Here is a 15,498-nt window from a genome sequence, read left to right on the forward strand (position 1 = left end):
TGATTGGGTGAGGGCCGAAGGACTTCCGGTAGCTTGCCGTCTGACTGTGGGACTGCTGAGGAGAGTCTGCACGTGGATGGTCGCTGGCGTCTGCGAGATGGAGACAGCCCCCAAGCTGGGCAGGGACCTCCCACCCGAGAAGAACAAACTTCAGGTTAAGAGGAAGGTAGAGACCTCCCCAGGATGGAAGGGACATTTTTAGCTGCGTGGTCGGGTGGGCGGGACGCGGGCAGCGCAGTTTCAGGGTTCTTGATCGGAGTATCAAGGTTCTTGCCGGTAGAAACCACGGCGATACTGGGAGCAAGAGACCACTCCGACCGCTGCCGGAGCCTCTCCTGGGCCCCCTCGTAACGAGAAGAGGAATAGGAAGCTCCGCCTCCAGAGGACAAAGAACACTCATAACCTAAAGAAGTCTCGGCTCTCTAAGAAGCCCCAGGCCCCGAAGAAATCCCGAGAACGGAGAAATCCAGAGCCTCAGCGGAGCTTGTCCGGGGTAAGCCTGGAACCTGATAGGGTGGCGGGCAGGTCGCCTTGTGCTTTGAGGATGCTAATTGCTTCGTCCTTTCCCCCAGGCCCAAGACCCATTTCCAGGCCCCGCCCCCGCCCGTGTGGAGGTGGCTCACAAGTTTTGTCGCATTGACAGATCCAAAAAGGTGAGGACCATCCGCAGGGTAGGTTGGGAGGGGGTGTCTGGGTGGGTTGGTTGGAGGTGAGGCCAGGTGGCTCTCCTGTGATCCCATATATTCTCTGGTTCTTCTCCCACTGCTCCTTCACCAACCACGTTACAGCTGCCGCATTCCAAGTCCAAAACCCAAAAACGACTTGAGGTGGCTGAAGCTGAGGAAGAAGTAGTAAGTGTCAAAGCTGCTGGTTCTGAGCTACTGCTTGCTGAGGAACCTGGGTGAGTGGGCTGTAACGTGGGCCTCCGTAGTCCCTGTTTTTTGGGACTCTTTCATTTTTATGTTAGTACACCCACTTCATATTAGGAAGCCTTACTGCAACACCAAAACTTGCAGGTTTCTGGAAGGGGAGGATGGGGAAAACACGGCAAAAATACTCCAGGCTGACATCATGGAGGCTGTGGACATTGCAAGCGCAGCCAAGGTGAGCCTGAGGTTGGCAAAGGGGCCAGTAGTGGATTAGTGGTGCAGCACAAGATGGAAATGAGGATTAGAAGAAGCAGTTGCTGAAGGGAGCCAATTCTTTCTTTCTTTCTTTCTTTCTTTTTTAAACTCTTCCCTTTCCCAGTACTTTGACTTGAACTTGAGGCAGTTTGGACCCTACAGACTGAATTACTCTCGCACTGGGAGGTGAGGTTGAATTCCAGTGACTCTTGAACTAGGATGTAGTTGGTCTCCTTAACCACTCCAGCTATGCCTATCTCAGCCCTGCCAGTGTGTGTTTGGTTGTTGATGTGGAGAGGGTCCTGTGATCTGCTTGCATATGAGGTTGAGCACGTACAGCAACAGCTCTCCTCCCACCTGGAGAGGAGGGGTTGGTGTGGGGCAGACCTCAGATGGTCTTAGTCAGACCCTGAGATTGGCACCTTGTCTTCCCACGCCTTCAACAGACACCTGGCTTTTGGAGGGCGCCGGGGTCATGTGGCTGCCCTTGACTGGGTGACAAAGAAGCTCATGTGTGAGATCAATGTCATGGAGGCAGTGCGGGACATCCGGTCAGTGGGGGTAAGATAGCCCATCCCTGATTGAATGACAGCCCGTGACCCCCTTTCCCATTGAACCACTTCTTTCCTCCCAGGTTTCTGCACTCGGAGGCACTGCTTGCTGTTGCTCAGAACCGCTGGCTTCACATCTACGATAACCAGGGCATTGAGCTCCACTGCATTCGCCGCTGTGATCGCATCACGCGACTTGAGTTCCTACCTTTCCACTTCCTCCTGGCCACAGCTGTGAGTGGGTGTGGAACACAGGGACCAGACAGCAGCCTTTGGGAAGACCTCCCCTCCCTTGGGACCCCAGTAGAGGGAGGACGGGGGTAATCAGGGCTCATCTCTTTATCTCATAGTCAGAGACAGGGTTCCTGACCTACCTGGACGTGTCAGTGGGAAAGATTGTGGCAGCTCTGAATGCTCGGGCTGGACGGCTGGATGTCATGACTCAGAACCCTTACAATGCTGTCATCCATCTTGGACACAGCAATGGTCAGTCTGGCTGAGCTTTGACTCTGACCATCCTGACCTGCTTTTCTTCTATATTTGTACTTCATGAGTCGCTTAAAGTTACCCCTTTTACCTCCCTCTTGTTACCTATTGGCCTTGAGTCCTGTTCTCCCAGGTTTAATCACCTCAGTGTCCTTTTAGTAATTTCAGCTCTTCTCTTACGTCCAGGTACTGTATCCTTATGGAGTCCAGCCATGAAGGAGCCACTGGCAAAGATTCTCTGTCATCGTGGTGGTGTCCGGGCTGTGGCAGTGGATTCTACAGGCATGTAAGTCACTCATTTGGGTATGAGGTTCTGGGAGGTCGCAGCTGGGTAGAACAGTATAGAAGGCAGTGTGCCTTTAGAAGCACAGACTGTGCACCAGGCTGCCTGGGTTTAAATCCTGGTGTTACCACTGACCAGCTATGTAAGAGTGGGCACATTGCATAACCTCTGTGTGCCACACACTTTCTTCACCCTAAGAGTGCAGATATGAGTGTGTAGCTCAAGGGTCAGAAAACTTTTTCTGTAACGAGTTGGGTAATAAATATTTTAGACGTTGCTAGCCTAGAGGCAGAATTGAGTGTATTATGTAGATACTTAAATAACAAGAGAGAAAACAAAGTATCATGAAATTTTAAGCAGTGAAATACAAAATACAATTGAGTGTTAATATTTTTATAATACCGGTCTAATGGGAAGATTTGGATTCTTTTTGAGGATAACATTTTGCTTAATTGAGGTTCAAAGGCAGTATTCTAAATCACCAAACTCAACTGCAAGTGTTTATCTGTTAATGCTGATCTGTAGAGAGATTTCTTGCATTTTATCTTTGAAAACATCTTTTCACAGGGATAGATGATGAGATCGGTGGTGCTTGAAAAGCTATCGAGTTATAACTATGTCACTGCGATCTGTAGCAGGGCCAGGCAGCAATGCACAGACAAGACGCCCTCTGTGGTGTCTGTCTTGATCACTTTACTGTGCTAATGTAGCACAGAAACAGCCATAAAATAAGTATGTGAACAAGTGTGGCATTCCAATTAAACTTTATTTGTGGACACTGAAATTTGAATTTCATACAGTTTTCACATATTTTCTCAAAATATTCTTTTGACTTTTTTCCAATCACTTAAAACTTTAAAAACTATCTTTGACTTGTGAGCTGTATAGGTGGTGAGCTGGATTTGTTTGGCTCATGGGCTGTAGTTTGCCAAGCCCTGAGCTTAGCTCAGAAGCTGTTGTAGACGTTAAAGCAAGCTAAGGCATATGGAGTTTTGCAGGGTGCCTGGTGAATAGAGAACACTGTTTCACCATTGGCTTCATTACAGAAGGATAATGGTTCTTCTCGGGTCTGGCTGGTGATGTGACAGGTAGGGGTGGTGGTGGGTCTCTTTGAGTTTCTGCTTTTCCTGGGAAAGTGTTTGTGTTTCCACAGCTGTGTTGTCTGATGTATATGTATGTTTGGACCCACACATTTCCTCTAATTCCTTTCATCTGTCAAGCTGTCACTGGGCTCTGCTGTAGGTTGGGCCGTGCACTGAGGTTCTGGGGGTAGAAGGATAAACCAGCCACTGAGCCTGCCCTGGCAGCCATTCCACACTTTGATTATAGAGCAGGTGGCCATGGTTTATGGGAATGACTGACCAGGTGGTCCAGCATTTCGTTTCTGCTCTGTTGTCTTCTGTCACCGTAGACTCAATGTGTGTCTCACTCATAGGTCACCCCACTCTCGAAGTTCCTCCTTGCCTGCTCCCTTTCTGCCCCATTTTCCTGTCATCCAGAATTTGACACCTCTAGCTGCCACGCAGCCCCATGTTCTTCAGCCCTTGGGAGGAGCAGGAACCCAAAGCACTGTTTGTTGAGTGCTTTCTGAGCACCCAGCCTCTGCTGCTGGTTTGGTGGAGCATGTCATTAGTGTCAGTGACGCCCTGTGAAGTGCCGACTGCTTCTCCCCTCCCAGGTCTGTCTCCATCCTTGCTGTCTCCTGTGGGCACATGTGCTTGCAGTCACTTTCCAGCTTCCAGTTCTTCCTCCTGGCATGTCCTGGGTGCTGTTATCAGAATCGTCTTTCCCACAAGCTGTGTTCTTCCATTTACACTGCTGCTCAGGAATATTCAACATTAAGTATTAACTACAAACTTTCATTTATTTATTTGTTTTTAAAATTTTGGTATCATTAATCTACAATTACATGAAGAACATATGTTTACTAGGCACCCCCCTTCCCCAAGTCCCCCCAGCATACCCCTTCACAGTCACTGTCCATCTGCGTAGCAAGATGCTGTAAAATCACTACTTGTCTTCTCGGTGTTGCACAGCCCTCCCCATGCACCCCCATGCACTATATACATGCTAATCATAATGCCCTCTTTCTTTTTCTCCACCCTTATCCCTCCCTTCCCACCCATCATCCCCAGTCCCTTTCCCTTTGGTAACTGTTAGTCCATTCTTGGGTTCTGTGATTCTGCTGCTGTTTTGTTCCTTCAGTTTTCCTTTTTTCTTATACTCCACATATGAGTGAAATCATTTGGTACTTGTCTTTCTCCACCTGGCTTATTTCACTGAGCATAATACCCTCTAGCTCCATCCATGTTGTTGCGAATGGTAGGATCTGTTTTTTTCTATGGCTGAGTAATATTCCATTGTGTATATGGATTCATCTACTGATGGACATTTAGGTCAAACTTTTATTTTTAAATCATTTTAAAGAAAATCAGGAAAAGGAAAAGTAGCCACAACTTACGAAATGCTTCCTGATGCTCAGGCCTCATTGGCCCCCATAGTCGTATCTGTGTGGACAAGTGATTTGGTCTTCCCCTCTTTACTCCATACCTGAGCCAGCCTGGCTCTAGGAGAGTGTGGAAGCCTGTCACCCAGGGATTTCTGCCTTCCCCAAGCTGCCTGGGCCAGCTGCTCCTGTGCCAAGGGCTCAAGTCAGACAGTTCCCTGAGGTCCACATCTTGGTGCCGAATGGCTGTGGTCCTTAGGCCCACCCTTGCCTTGTATTTGGTCTCCTCAGGAATGCCTCAGACAAGCCACAGGGGCTCCAGAGATGAGGGTTGCTGTCTTCCTCAGGAAGCTTTCTGGAAGCTTGCGTTAGGATTGGATTGGATTCTCAAAGCTGAACTGTTCTTGCAAGTTTAGTAGCATGGTAGTGTGGCCTGGATGCCCATCTGGCCAGGGGCTGGTGTTTGTACAGGTGATCCCAAAGGCAGATGGTGTGGGGAGAGGAGCCAGCATGTGCCCCTGAGTTGTTGGTTCACTGAAGGGGGTGACCCTGTGTCCAAGGAGCCCCCAGTAATTCCTGGTTTTCCCTCATCACCTTTCCTCCTGGTGGAGGTGGGGCCCTGATGTCCTGTCAGGAGAAGGATCCAGCTGGGCATCTCTTTGGTCCCATAACAGAGCAGTTCTCTGCTCATAGGAACTCTTCAGTTCTCCTTTTCCTGGGTTTATTTACAGCCAAGGCTAAAAAGTGAGTCCTTGAGCCCTTGGCAAACATATACCCCTGGCCTGGCTGGTCCCCCTTCAGCCCCCATCTCTGAGGAACAGCTTGAATATAGAAACCTCAACGTCTGAAAATAAACAACGTCCACAATGTATGATTCCTTGAGAGGATTTGGTCACTAACCTTGCCCTTCCTTCTTCAAGGGAAAGGGGGAAGGGCAGGGCCCTCCAGTGCATTACTTTGTTACTTCCTAAGGTCTCAGGTCCATGCAGTCTTCAGCTGTGGTTTGTCATTGTTGGGGAGCAATGTTGGGGACTGTGCGTCCTCTGTCTGACCTTAAAGAGCCCCTGTGATTTGTCCCCTCCTGGTCCTCCAGACTGTATTTCCTACCAGTCCTGAAAGCAAACCTCTGCCTCTGACTCACTGTCTTTGCACTGTGATGTTACTTCATTTGTACCTGCTGTATCTCTGTTGTGCTTTCCTGGGAATTACCTAGAATGGCTCAAATCCGACTTTTCCCATGAAGTTCTCCCTGACCACTGCCATTGATCCTCTTTGCTGAGCCACTGTGCTGTCTGTGCAGTTGAATGTCACATTTAGCTTCAGGTTGTGTGCACTCCCCCTTTGATGCGCGTCTTGACTAGCTAAGAGGACAAACACTAGAGAAACAGGCCTGACTTGAGTTCTAGCTCTACCACTCATCCTGATTTCCATTCTCTGATCTTCATATCCTCATCTATGAAAGGGAAATAGAAATTGTAGTCATGTAGTGCTTACCCAAGAGGCTGCCTGTAGAGGGTTTGGTGTGATGGTAGTGGCTAGTGTCATTATTAGTTTCTTTTTCCCCAACTTGATGCCTGAACTTGGCCATAGGCCTGCTAAGTAAGCCCACACTACAGACTGATCGATCCCCCTTCTTCCCCAGGCACATGGCCACCTCTGGCCTGGATCACCAGCTGAAGGTTTTTGACTTGCGAGGGACGTTCCAGCCTCTGAGTGCTCGGACCCTGCCCCAGGGAGCAGGGCACCTGGCCTTCTCCCAGAGGGGACTGCTGGCTGCGGGAGTGGGTGACGTGGTCAACATATGGGGAGGGCAGGGCAAAGCCAGCCCACCCTCCCTGGAGCAACCATACCTCACGCACCGACTCTCAGGCCATTTGCATGGCCTTCAGTTCTGCCCTTTTGAAGATGTGTTGGGGATAGGACACAATGGGGGCATCACCAGCATGCTGGTCCCTGGTGAGTGGGCCAGGGGATTAGGCTCGAAGTGCATGAGCTCTGGATGGAAATTGAGTGGGCCTGAGACAGCCAGAAACAGAGGGGCTTGCTTGGGCTAGAGCTGCTAGACTGGGTTCTTATTTGTGGGTTCATGCTCCTTCCAGGGGCTGCTGAGCCCAACTTTGATGGCCTGGAGAGCAACCCATATAGGAGCCGGAAGCAGCGTCAGGAGTGGGAGGTGAAGGCCCTGCTGGAGAAGGTGAGGTTTGGTCTGCATACAGTTTGTGCCTAGGAGTGGGGAAAGCTCCCTGTGCTGGGGGGTCTTGGGAAGAGTGTAATTCAACACCCTCTTTGGCTCTGTCCCTCTTTGGATCACCTCCTGTGGGTCCTACCCATTCCTGTAATGTGACACCTCCAGGTGCCTGCGGAGCTCATTTGTCTGGATCCCCGAGCCCTGGCAGAGGTTGATGTCATCTCTTTGGAGCAGGAAAAGAAGGAGCGGATAGAGAGGCTGGTATGAAGCAGGCCCCTGAGTGCCCAGGCTCTCCCCATCCCCTCATCCTTTCCACCCAAGTCCCCAAAAGTGTGGTCCAGCAGATGGATGCTGCTGCCAGTTCCCTGCCTCTTGAGACTGTTTAAGATTTCGCTCTTGCCCCCCTCCCTCAGGGCTATGACCCCGAGGCCAAGTCTCCCTTCCAACCAAAGCCAAAGCAGAAGGGCCGCAGCTCAACAGCAAGCCTAGTGAAGAGGAAGAGGAAGGTCATGGATGAGGAACACCGGGTAATGAGCACTGGGGGTGGGCTGGGCCTCCCACAAGCTGGTTTCGCCTGCTTCTCACCTCCCCTTCTCCCCACCTAGAACAAAGTCCGGCAGAGTCTGGAGCAGCAGCCACTGAAGCAAAAGGCCAAGCCCGTGGGGGTCTGGCCGTCTGCCCTGGACAGATTTGTGCACTGAGCCAGGCTCCAGGGTGGCCTGTGGACAACAATCTCTCCCCAAGATTGCCTGTGGGGAAATAACCCTGTTCCCTGGAATGAGGGGCACTGTGCCCCTTCCCCAGCTGGGGGTGGGTTGGTATTAAAGAGCAAGGTGTTTTGGGGGGATGTGTTGTCTGGGTCTTCCTTGGGATGTGTTCTCCTCCCCTTGCCCAGCATGGGTCTACTCTAGGATCTGAGGGGTCATGGTGTCCTGCCCCAAATCTAATCACAGTGACCTTAGCCTTGCTGTTTGGGCACTTTCCTCGCAGAGACTGTCCTCTCTCCCATGTCCCTGGAGATGTCCTTCCTATCCAGCGGGGTCTGGCAGCCTGCAGGCTCCCTAGGTTTGTGTCTGGGACCCCTGGTGAGGACCGCACTGCAATCAAAGAGGTAGAGAGACAAGTTTATTGAGAGGCTTAAGCCTCCTTTCTGTCATGGCTGGAGAACAACCCCAGCATTGTTTTGTTCTTCCTGAAAACCATCTTAGGTTTCTTCTATATCCTCAGTCTTCAGTGACAGACTGAGCATCTGGTATGGGGAAACTGATCAGCTGCAGCCAGCTAGGACTCCTGCTTTGGGCCTGGGAGAAGATTGTTGGTGGTACTGGCTGGGCCCTTAGCAACTCACTCCTCTCCTGGGGCCCTAGGTATTCTCAGCTGTGAAGCCAAGCTATTATCCGACACCGCAGGATGCCCAGGACTCCTTGGAGCCAGGAGCAGAAGGGTGCAGTCCTTTCCCCATCAGAGCCACCCACCAGCTTCCAGGCTTCCTGCATCTTCCAGGGGTCCAACCTGTGGGATGTCAACAGGAATTTCCCATAGCAGCACCGGTCCAGGGGGAAGTGGGTGGCACCCGCCAGCTTGACACAGTGGGTTGGGGTGAGGCCTCCTCGTCGGGCACTTACCCCCACAAAGACATCCTCCAGTGGCAGAGGGGGTGCCTGGCTAGCCACTTTCAGAATGAGCTGCACAGCAGAAGCTGACAGCACATACCCTGTGCCAGAGGCATAGGGTGGGAAGGGGCCCCAAGTAGGGGGCCACTGCTCCTCTGATACCTGGTGCTTGCCCCCTGGCGTCCGAGAGGGGTACACCCGCCAGTGCACACGGCCCAGGTACAAAAGAGGCACTTGCTGGCTCCCTGAGGTGGGGCCGCCTTCCCACTCTTCATCCCTAACCTCAGCCACTCTCTGGGGCTGCAACCCTCTCTCCCATTGTTCCCAGCGGCCCCCTCGCCGGACCAGCTCTGATACCAGCTCAGGAACGTTGACAAACACGTCGTCATCGGTCTTGAGGACGTAGCGGGCCATGGGGCAATGTCTGTCGACCCAGTTAAGCCCACTGAGGGTTTTGAGGGTCAGGTTGCGGTAGGAGTCCAGGAAGGCCGCCTGCAAGATGTCCCCCTGGGTCGCTGACTCCTGTGCTAGGTCGTTCTCATGAGAATCCTGGGTGGGAACCGTGCTTGGCTCTCCCAGCAGAAAGAGAGTCTGCACCCTGAGCCCTCGGGCCTTGCGCAGCCCTCCCCACGAGGCCCGAATGGCATTTCTTTGGATCAGGTTGTCCGGGGCCGTGCACACCAGGATGAGCAGGAACGGAGGGGCTCCAGGACCACCGCACGCCTCCTCATTGGGGATCAAGAGGTGGGGCAGGGCCAGGGGCGGCCCCAGCAAGGCCCGGGCTGGGAGCAGGGAGGCTAGCGAGAGGCTCAGCAGCTCCTCCCCGATACCCGAGGGCCCGAAGAGAGTCCAGACTATCACCAGCAGCAAGGCGGCAAGGAGAAGGCGCCGGAAGAGGCTGAGGTGCATGATGCGGTGTAGAGAGGACTTAAGAGAGGCGCTGAGCGGTTAGAGCCGAAAGCCCGGCTCTCCGTGGCCTGGGCTGCTACCGGCGCGACCAGTACAAGCGCCGGAGAGCGGGGCGGCGGCTGGAGCTGCGGCGCTGTTACCTTGTCTTCCGGGCCCCGCCTCCGCAAAGCTCGGCTCCATGGCTGGGGGATCGCTGCTGCATCGGCCGCTACTTCTCTGCCGGTGGCCTGGGCCCCACCCGCTTATCGGGGAGGTGACGCACTGGGCGTCCACCGCTTGTCGCCGGAAGCGACGGCGGCGGCAGGGTGGGCACAACGGCAGGCAGGATGGTGGGCGCTTTGCCGGGACTAGGCCCTAACTGCACAGGCGTGCCTTGGCCGTAGAGCGCAAACGCAGGGCAGCGGCATCCTAACACATGCGGTTCACCCCTCAGCCTCAGGGCCCAGCGTTTGCGGCTCAGTTGAACCGGGGCCCTTAGAGGATTTTATCTGTAGTAGCACCCCACAACTCCACCTTCTTCGGACCAGACACAGGCCCCCATCCTTTAGGAACCTAGGGTGGGCAAGACTGGCCAATTACCTGAGCAACTGGCTAGGCTCAGCTACCTAAGCATGCCACGCCACTGCACACCAAACACAGGCGACTTGGGGGTGTTCAAACTGGCTTGGGCTCCCCCCAAAGGCCAGGATGTGTTGGTTTTGTCTGCCACGCACACTGGAGGGCTGGGCACCACGAGGTAAAGGTGCCTCAGGAAGGGTGGGAAGTGGCAGCATCATTGTTTAAACCAAGACCAGCGGGCATTTTTTTTAAGCAACTGGGTGGGGACATCAGCTAGAAGGGAAAAATCACCCCCTAATAGTGTCCCCAGAAGAATGGGGGAGAACCCAAAGAAGGAAGCCAAAGGTGTATAAAGTATTTATTAACAGACAAGACCTACAAATTTATTTCTTTTTGGACACACCCACGGTGCGCCCACGGCGGCCTGTGGTCTTGGTGTGCTGGCCTCGGACACGAAGTCTGCATTGAGAAAAGAGTCGAGTCACAGGTCATACACAATACAAACATTTGGGAAGAGAAGACAGAACCCAAGACATCTCTGGGAGTCTAGGGGCAGGCAGGGAGACAAAGCTCCCACACCCACTCACCCCCAGAAGTGGCGCAGCCCTCTGTGGGCCCGAATCTTCTTCAGTCGCTCCAGATCTTCACGGAGTTTGTTGTCCAGACCATTAGCCAGAACCTGGATTTGGAAGAGAGGGTGAGGGCCATTTATTTTACCCCCTAACTTCCTATGGCAATTCTAATGGATGCCACATCCTCCTCTTTTCTCATCTTTTTCATCTCAATACACACCTGGCTGTATTTCCCATCCTTCACATCCTTCTGTCTGTTCAAGAACCAGTCTGGGATTTTGTACTGGCGTGGATTCTGCATAATGGTTATCACACGTTCCACCTGCCAAACAGGACAAGGGTCAGATCCAGATGGCCCCCTCCACGGCACCCCCACCGGCCTCATCTGTATCCTTACCTCATCTTCAGTAAGCTCTCCTGCCCTCTTAGTGAGGTCAATGTCTGCTTTCCTCAACACCACATGAGCGTATCGTCGCCCCACACCCTGAGAAGAGATTTTAGAACTGGGTTAAGTCTGATTTCTTTGGTTTCTTACAGCCCCACTATTCAAAAAGCACAACAAAGGCCTGTAACCACCTAGTGCTGTATACTTTCCCATGTCACCCTTGCCTCATCCACTTTGCCAGAAAAGAAAACCATTAAATAGAGAAAAAGTTTTGTTCACAGGCAGGGCTGGACCACAAACAGGGAGCTTAGGATCGATAACCCCTTGAAAGCAGATCTTTTTTATTGCCCAAAATATGTAGTTACCAATAAATGCTGGTCATTAGACACTGCAGCAGCGGTACCTTCTGCTCTCTGTCTATACTGACCTGCTGGCTCTCAAAGATGGTGGTGTAGCATCAAAGCAGCAAGACTGGTCTTTTGAGGTAACAGGGTTTGATCAAAGAGTAGCACTGTCAATAAATCAACCCTGCTCTGGGTCTCTGAGAACCGTAATTCTTTGGGCAAGTCACCTCACCCCCACCATCAGTTTTCCAAGATCACAAATTTGATTTTGTCAGGACCTGGAGATGACCAGGCCCTAGGGAGCCAACTATACAAATCAAACTCAAAATAAAATAATACTTAACACTGGTACTCCTTGCCACCTCAACTCACAAACCAAGCATATCTGGATAGTGAAGGACTGTGTGCTGTGCTGAATAGCAGCACCCCCCTCCCCAATGTATGTCCATCTAGAATCTCAGAATATGACTGTATTTGGAAATAGGGTCACTGCAAATTTAATTAGTTAAAATGAGGTCATGTTGGACTAGGGCAGGCTTTCAATCCAATGACTGGTATCCTTACAAAAGGAGAAAACATACAAACACACAGGGAAGAAGGTCACGTGGTAATAAAGGCAGGAGACTGGAGCAATGCACTTACAAGATTAGGAAAACCATGGACTGTTGTCGACCACCAGAACACAGGAAGAGCTAATGATTCCCAGAGCCTTCGGTGCAAGCATGGCCCTACTGAAACCTTGGTTTTGGACGTTTGGCCTCTAGAACTAGGGGAGTAAGTTTCTGTTATTTTAGGCCAAGTCTGCAGTAATTTGTTACAACGGTCCCAGGAAACAGATGGTACTTCCTCTGTAAGAAAGTGACCTAGGAAATCAAACTATCAGGGGGTTGATGAAGAAGACATTAGGGTCAGAGTCTCTCTCAAATTTAACTATTTACAGATGAAATAGTATATCTGAGATTTACTTTAAACTACGAGTGGATAGGGAAGGTTACAGATAAAAAGATTTCTCATTTTTAGCTAGATGATACATCCACAGGGGTTAATAATTTTACCTCTACTTCTGAATGTTTAAACTTATCCCATAAGTAAGTTTTTAAAAATTTGCTCTCAAGCTAACATTTTTGAAAGCTGTTATCTTGACTGTAGATACTGGCTCGCCACCTTTCTAAATTACATTCTCAAATCCCATTTTCTCTCCCCAAACCACCCATTTTCTCAATCCACAAGAGCACATGAAGTCCAGCCAGCCTTAAAGAATACCCATAGCAAAAGTTTACAGAACAATTAGGAAGGGTTCCCAGTGCAGAAAAACCTTGCAGAATCTGTATGGCCTCTCAGTAAATACCCCTCCCTTTCTGCTTCTATCAACTTTCATTCTGTATCCTTCCCTGGCCAAATAACCCTAACCACTTTAGCCACATCTTTTGAGGAACTCTTCCCCATCCAACAGCCTCCTCCCTCTTCCAGCCCCAACTCTATTCCATTTTCCAAGTATTACCCCCTGTTCTGGAACCTTATTAAAATATCACAAACTTGAGTTCTGTCACCAGGGAAGAGCTAGGTGCCTTTGTTGGCTCTCCACACTATTAGCAAAACCTTCAGTACTCATCCATCTCCAAGAATAACCTTTCCCAGTGATAAGCAGGGCATCAGGATCCTCGAGTTCTTTCCTATCACCAAGTACTCAATGGACTTTAGTTAAATTGCTTTAGGTTGACTACAAAGGTTATGACACATACTTCCGTAAGTACTCAGTACAAAACCAATTACTGACAAAAAGGCATAGAGAGTTTAACAGAAGCAGCACATTAACCAAGATCTTTTATATCAACATTTATAAAATGAGCATACCTTGCTTTATAGCACTTTGCAGATACTGCTTCACAAACTGAAGGCTTGCTGATAGCTCTGTGTCCAGCAAGTCTATGAGCACCATTTTTCCAACAGCTTTTATTTCATGTCTGTCACGTTAATTCTTAAAATGTTTCCAATTTTACATCACATTATGATAACCTGTGACAACTAACTGAAGCCCAGATGACAACCAGACTTTTCTTTAGCCATTAAGTATTTTTAAATTAAGGCATGCACGTTTTAAAAGACAGAATGCTACTGCACACTTAAAAGACTACATACAGTACAGTTCAAACGTAGATAAGTTTTAATGTGCACTGGGAAACCAAGAAATTCACCTGACTCACTTTATTATGAACCCACAGTATATCTGAGCTATGCCTGTGCTCGCTATCTCACTTAGCCTCACAGCAATCCTTCAAAAAGGTACCGTATTTTACACTGCCTTACTAATTTCACAGTGGAACAGAAAAAAGCATTCTCTTTAAATCCACTTAAGAACAAATGAAAGCTGTGCTTCCTGCAATGCAGAATTGAAAGTTAAGGGAATTTGATGAATCTTTTCCATCAAAGCTCAGATTTAGTTTTAAATTAACAACTGATCTATAAAATATTTATCATAGTTCCATTTAAATGCTTTGAAACCAGGCAATACTATCCCTGGTAACACCTATTCTCTACCTCTGCTTGACCACCTATAATGTAGCAGAAGCTGGGAATTGTGAGCAAGATAGGATTATTCCTGCTCCTACAAGACTTTCAGCCATCTTCACAAGTAATTATACGTATTTACCAAAAGACAAGACAGAAACATAAGGAAGAGAAAAAAATCTCCATCTGGAAGGCCAGGAGTTCACTAGGTCAGTGAACAGAGATATCCAAGTCTGCATTCTCCTTGACTAATACCACAAAGTGGAGTACTCAACTCAGTCCTACTTCCAGTGGAAAGGGGTGAACTTCACCTCTGCATCTGAGTAAAGGTCCAGGTCACAACTAAGACACCCCTCCCACCTCCAGGTCTCTTGACACTTTATGTTGGCATTTGTCTGGTCATCCTTCATGATGTACAATTTATCGTATTTCCAGGATTTCTAAGTTTCATATGAAGCATTTGTTATGAATTAACAGTGAAGGGGGCAAAAACCAAATCTAGAATGGACTCTAGATGACAAAGGGCCGATGGTAGCGGAAAATGTTTAGCCAGTTCAGGAAGACAATCAAACCCACTCACTCCCCACCACCCTAGGTGAGATATTTTTGCTTGACCAGAGTAATTCTCTGGTTTTCACTACTTTCCTTTTGGGGGTAAACGTGGTGAGGGGTTAAGGTATTAAGTCACTCCTTTTTTACCCAGCAGCTGAGGTGTTCTGGTTGGGATTTAAGTTTCCTCAACCATGCCTCACAGCCTAACTCTTAACAAGCTGCTTCATTTATGTTCTAAACTCCTTCCCCTACTTTACCTTAATAGCAGTGATGGCAAAGGCTATTTTCCGCCGCCCGTCAATATTGGTGTTGAGTACTCGCAAAATGTGCTGAAACTTCTCAGGGATCACTAGAGACTAACAGAGATTGGGGGAGAAATCAGACATAGTGAACCACCATCAAACCGCTATCTCAAACAGAAACGTTAAGCCTGTCACACAGTGAGCAACGACCCCCTTCAGGTTTTCACAACACAGCAAATTCCTCAGTCCTGACGAAGCAGGAACATGAAGTGATCAGGCCCGGGAAAATGCAACCTCAGGGTGTAGGCAAATATTCTGCCCGTTCCCAAAAGTACAATGAGTGGCGGAAGCCGGAGGTCCCCATATACACCCAAGCCCTTTACTACTTTCGAGCGCCCGGGGAGTGACTCTTCCTCTAGCCCACGCCCAAGAATTAGATGTCTCTAGCAGTTTCTTCCCAGGGGCGCGATCCAAGACGCCAGAGATGTGCAGACCCCCAGAACAGGGAGTTTTCAGCCCTCTGACAGCAGATCTTCCCCGCCCATGTTGCGATGTAGCCGGATCCCCTCACGGATGCCAGTCTCACCATGGCGGCAGCAGCACAAGCGGCGTGTAGGCCTCCTGTGGAAAAGAGAGCGGAAGTGACGCAACAATCCTATATACCAACCAGGCGGAAGAGGTGGAGCGATCTTGGCGAAATGCTTCCGGAACGTGCTTGTGCTGAAGCCGGCTCAACT

General features: G+C 50.0%; 3 protein-coding genes across 3 annotated transcripts; 1 reads left to right on the forward strand and 2 right to left on the reverse strand.

Annotated features, from left to right (window-relative positions):
* Positions 1–7: 7 nt before the first annotated feature.
* On the forward strand, positions 8–7,923 carry WDR46 (WD repeat domain 46). The gene is made up of 15 exons (XM_017658941.3): positions 8–166; positions 281–493; positions 573–653; positions 789–901; positions 1,017–1,104; positions 1,249–1,310; positions 1,571–1,675; positions 1,759–1,909; positions 2,026–2,161; positions 2,348–2,447; positions 6,533–6,846; positions 6,990–7,084; positions 7,244–7,339; positions 7,492–7,605; positions 7,684–7,923. The coding sequence occupies exons 1-15, from the start codon at positions 77–79 to the stop codon at positions 7,777–7,779; spliced, it is 1,854 nt and encodes a 617-aa protein (XP_017514430.3). The 5' UTR covers positions 8–76; the 3' UTR covers positions 7,780–7,923.
* A 122-nt stretch (positions 7,924–8,045) lies between these two features.
* B3GALT4 (beta-1,3-galactosyltransferase 4) lies at positions 8,046–10,350 on the reverse strand. Its single transcript, XM_017658952.3, has one exon. The coding sequence runs from the start codon at positions 9,598–9,600 to the stop codon at positions 8,452–8,454; it is 1,149 nt and encodes a 382-aa protein (XP_017514441.1). The 5' UTR covers positions 9,601–10,350; the 3' UTR covers positions 8,046–8,451.
* Positions 10,351–10,503: 153 nt separating this feature from the next.
* Positions 10,504–15,462, reverse strand: RPS18 (ribosomal protein S18). The gene is made up of 6 exons (XM_017659018.3): positions 15,348–15,462; positions 14,777–14,875; positions 11,128–11,214; positions 10,951–11,052; positions 10,746–10,837; positions 10,504–10,617 (listed from the first exon to the last, which is right to left on the reverse strand). Exons 1-6 carry the CDS (start codon positions 15,348–15,350, stop codon positions 10,542–10,544), a joined length of 459 nt encoding a protein of 152 aa, XP_017514507.1. The 5' UTR covers positions 15,351–15,462; the 3' UTR covers positions 10,504–10,541.
* Between the last annotated feature and the right edge of the window lie 36 nt (positions 15,463–15,498).

Source organism: Manis javanica, chromosome 16 (genome assembly GCF_040802235.1).
Source record: "Manis javanica isolate MJ-LG chromosome 16, MJ_LKY, whole genome shotgun sequence".
In the NCBI taxonomy this organism is placed as follows: Eukaryota; Metazoa; Chordata; class Mammalia; order Pholidota; family Manidae; genus Manis; species Manis javanica.

Coding starts and splice junctions, on each gene's coding strand:
- RPS18 (XM_017659018.3), bottom strand. Junction 11,215..14,776: donor TTGCCATCACTGCTATTAAG/GTAAAGTAGGGG, acceptor ATCTCTTCTCAG/GGTGTGGGGCGACGATACGC. Junction 10,618..10,745: donor GGGCTGCGCCACTTCTGGGG/GTGAGTGGGTGT, acceptor TTCTCAATGCAG/ACTTCGTGTCCGAGGCCAGC.
- B3GALT4 (XM_017658952.3), bottom strand. CDS start 9,600: ATGCACCTCAGCCTCTTCCGGCGCCTTCTCCTTGCCGCCTTGCTGCTG.
- WDR46 (XM_017658941.3), top strand. CDS start 77: ATGGTCGCTGGCGTCTGCGAGATGGAGACAGCCCCCAAGCTGGGCAGG. Junction 167..280: donor AACTTCAGGTTAAGAGGAAG/GTAGAGACCTCC, acceptor TCTTGCCGGTAG/AAACCACGGCGATACTGGGA. Junction 2,162..2,347: donor CCATCTTGGACACAGCAATG/GTCAGTCTGGCT, acceptor TCTTACGTCCAG/GTACTGTATCCTTATGGAGT.